At 46.1% G+C, this 3,538-nt stretch overlaps 1 protein-coding gene across 1 annotated transcript; it reads right to left on the bottom strand.

Moving 5' to 3' along the window:
* Positions 1–269: 269 nt before the first annotated feature.
* LOC123101222 (uncharacterized) lies at positions 270–3,256 on the bottom strand. The gene is made up of 4 exons (XM_044522768.1): positions 2,991–3,256; positions 1,112–2,627; positions 880–1,009; positions 270–343 (listed from the first exon to the last, which is right to left on the bottom strand). Exons 1-4 carry the CDS (start codon positions 3,254–3,256, stop codon positions 270–272), a joined length of 1,986 nt encoding a protein of 661 aa, XP_044378703.1.
* Between the last annotated feature and the right edge of the window lie 282 nt (positions 3,257–3,538).

Genomic DNA, 3,538 nt, shown 5'->3' with positions numbered 1-3,538 from the left:
GTTCTCGCGGTAGCGCACCGGCGAGCGCGACTCCTCCCCCCTCCTTCCTGCAGCTCGACGAAATCCGGGAGCGGACCCGGCACTGGACGACCACGACATCTCTCCGCCGCCGGCCCCAGTCAGCGCCTCGCCTCTGAGATTTGTCCTTGGCTGCGCGGATGAACCCTAGTTTCGTCCCCACACTCCTGTGAGATCTTGCGCTGTCACACTTTAATAGTAGGAAAGGTGGATGGCCCACATGTCAGAATCCCCAAATGTGGTACTGCATGTTATGTGATCCCCCAATATTGGTACTGACATGCAACAGCTAGCAGCAGAATTGGTACTGATTTGTCACAATAATCTGCAAATGTGGTACTGATTTGTCACAATCAACTCTCATTACCAGCATCCGGTAGCAAGTTCAGATAACCAACTAAAGTTCAACATTCAGATAATCACCTAAAGTTCAACCACATATCCATCCAGTTCAACATTACAAGCATCAAGTTCAACATTACTAGAGTACTCCACCAGTACTCCACCTCAAGCATCAAGTTTAACCAAAATAACACCACAATATTTGACATTACATGGCTCCTCCACCTCCCATGCTAGCAGTGAAGTAGGACATCCATCCAGTGTGTGTGCCATCAGTAGGAATGTCAGCATATTGCCTTGGGGCAATGAATGGCATTGGAGCACCTCTTCCAGCTCTTCCTCTGCCTCTGCCAGCTCCTCTTCCAGATGGTGGTGGTGTAGTAGAAGTAGCAGCTCCTCTTCCTCTGCCAGCTCCTCTTCCTCTTCCAGATGGTGGTGTTGTAGTAGAAGTAGCATCTCCTCTTCCTCTGCCAGCTCCTCTTCCTCTGCCAGATGGTGGTGTTGTAGTAGAAGTAGCACCAGCTCCTCTGCCAGCTCCTCTTCTTCCAGATGATGGTGGTGTACGAGCAGAAGCAGCAGGTCTTGGTTGTCTTGCTGTTGGTGCAGTAGAAGGACCAGCACTTCTTGGCTGTGAGGTACTTGGATTAGCCTTGCAAAGAAAAGGAAACAGTTAATAATGCTAGAAAGAAATGTACAAGAAAGAAAACATTAGTATATTTGAAGGTGAAAAATTATTACCTTGGACTATTACTCTACTCCCAGGGTTTGTGTCCATGACAGTCTGAGCATAGTCTTTAAGCCTAGGATATTGCTTCCTGTGATCTCCTAACACAACATCAATAGCTATGTTCTTTGCCCTATATGCCATGCACTTGGGCACATCTACACCATATTTTTCATTGCATGCATCAATTATAGTCTGAATACCAGTAGTTATATCAGATCTAAAAAGATGCTCATATTTCTGTGCTAGCCACTTAGCACTAACCCTGGTGGTCTCAGTGGTACTAGGGCAAGTGTGCTCTAGTCTCATCTTCTTAATTACAAATGTTTTCTCCCCTTCTATAACTGCTGCCACCATTAAGAACTGGCATTTTTTATCTGTACACTCAACAATTATCCTCTGATCTGAATTCCTATGATACCTGAAATTCCTGGCCTGGGTGATGTGCAAATTCAACAAAGCTTCTCTGAATTGATGCTGATCCCTAAAACACAACTTCATACACAGTTGCTCATGTGGTTGCTCCATTTTATCATTGTACCACTTCCTAGGAGGCCTTTTCTTTGCCCTACTCTTCCTTTTCTTTTGTAGGACAAAAGAGAGTGGCTGCAAACCATCATCATCACTCTCCCTCAACAACCCCTCCTCTTCTTCATCTGATGATGGTCTGAAATCAGGTTCAACCTCTGGTAGCTCACTACAATGTGACCTAGTGGTTGGGCCTCTTCTAACTGACAGCTTCTGCTTCTTCTTTACAGGTTCAACTATAGTTTCTTCTTCTTGTTCAAAAGTCCTATCTTCCTCTACCTCAAATGGGTCCTCAACTTCAGTGTCACCCTCATAATGCAGCATTTCTTCCTCTTCTGATTGATCATCATCTGATTCTTCCTCTTGTACTTCTAGCTCTCTCTGCCTCTTTCCCTCTTCCACCTCTACATCTTCTTCATCAACCATGTAATTAGGGTAACTTCCAATTTGACCATCCTCATCAGAGGAATCACTGTCCTCATAAGCCTCAAATCCTTGATATCCCTCTTCTTCTTCTTCCAAAACTGCTTTCAACTTGTTAGTTGCATTTCTGCTTTCTTGTGTGCAAACACCAGCAGGAGCAACAGGGTGATGTGTGCTACATTGACTCTCAAAGACTACTCCTTCCTGATCAACAGCTAAGATAGGAGGCTCACTCAGATCATAAACAACAGGCTCTTGGTACACCACAGTGGACAAGTCTGGCTTTTCAAAATGCTGCCTCTCAAAATCAGTATCAGGGGGTGGACAAGCCCTGACTAGCAAATTAAGCACCAATTTGTCCTGGATCTTCCTCTTTATCATCTGTAATTCTGCATGACTGTCTACCAAATCCAGCCCTTTCTCTCCTAAAGATGGATTTTCAATGTGAAACAAACAATCATATGCATTAAATCCTTGGGTTTCCATCACTGCAACCAAATTCAGATAAGTAATATCTGAACCACACAGCTTCATCTCCAATGGTTCTCTTGCATCAAAATGGATCCTTACTTGCCAAATGTCTTCATCCAAACTACAGAAAAAATTAAATTTCATTTATTCATTATAATTACTCTTAATTTGGAGAGCAACAGTACAGTACATTACAATTTAAAGTAACCTGTAAGTCTATTATTTACTAATTTAGCACAAAAGCAAATTTTGGAGAGCAACAGTAAAGTACAAAACAGCTTAAATTACAGTACCAGACAGTACAGAACAATTTGGAGAGCCACAGTAATTGAACTAAATTGAGAGTGCAATACACTATGTTACTAGGTTAGTCTAGTCACTTCAATTGGATAAAACCTAATCCCCAACTAGATAAAGAAGAAGATGAACAAACCCTAAAAATGCCCAATTGGATGAATCAGAGGAGTAGGACAAGGGTACTTACAGCACGCCGCCAAGTCCATGCGTCAACTCATGGCTGCTGCTAGGGTTCGCCACCCACTGATGCGCCAACCGCAACCGCTGCTCCATGGTGAGTAACATCGACTCCTCGTCGTCGGTCGAGTACGCGGAGCTGGACTCGTCGCCGCCATCCCCGTCGACGCCAACCGTTCCGCTAGGAGGCCAGAACGGCATCTCTCCGACGCCGTGGACGCCCTCGCCGCCGCCGTGGACGCCCTCGCCGCCGACTGGCGGAATCGCCGACGCCATGGACTAGGGTTCGAGCGAGGAGGAGGAGGGGGAGGGGAATGGTGCGGCCGGACTGGAGCTGGTGCGACCGGGCCGGTTAGGACAGCAGCGCACTGGCTCGTCCTAGTCAGCACGCGGGCACGCGCCGATTGGCCAGCGTGGCACCTGACGGGTGGGCCCGACCTGTCGGATCGGGCGTCAATACGTATAAATACGCGTTTTAGTCCAATTTGCAAAAATTTGGACCAATGTTGGTACTGACACGCAAAAATTAGCAATCGTGGTACCAATCTGCATGTGATG

The sequence above is a fragment of the Triticum aestivum genome, chromosome 5A (assembly GCF_018294505.1).
Source record: "Triticum aestivum cultivar Chinese Spring chromosome 5A, IWGSC CS RefSeq v2.1, whole genome shotgun sequence".
NCBI lineage: Eukaryota > Viridiplantae > Streptophyta > Magnoliopsida > Poales > Poaceae > Triticum > Triticum aestivum.
This window is presented reverse-complemented; position numbering and strand designations above follow the sequence as displayed.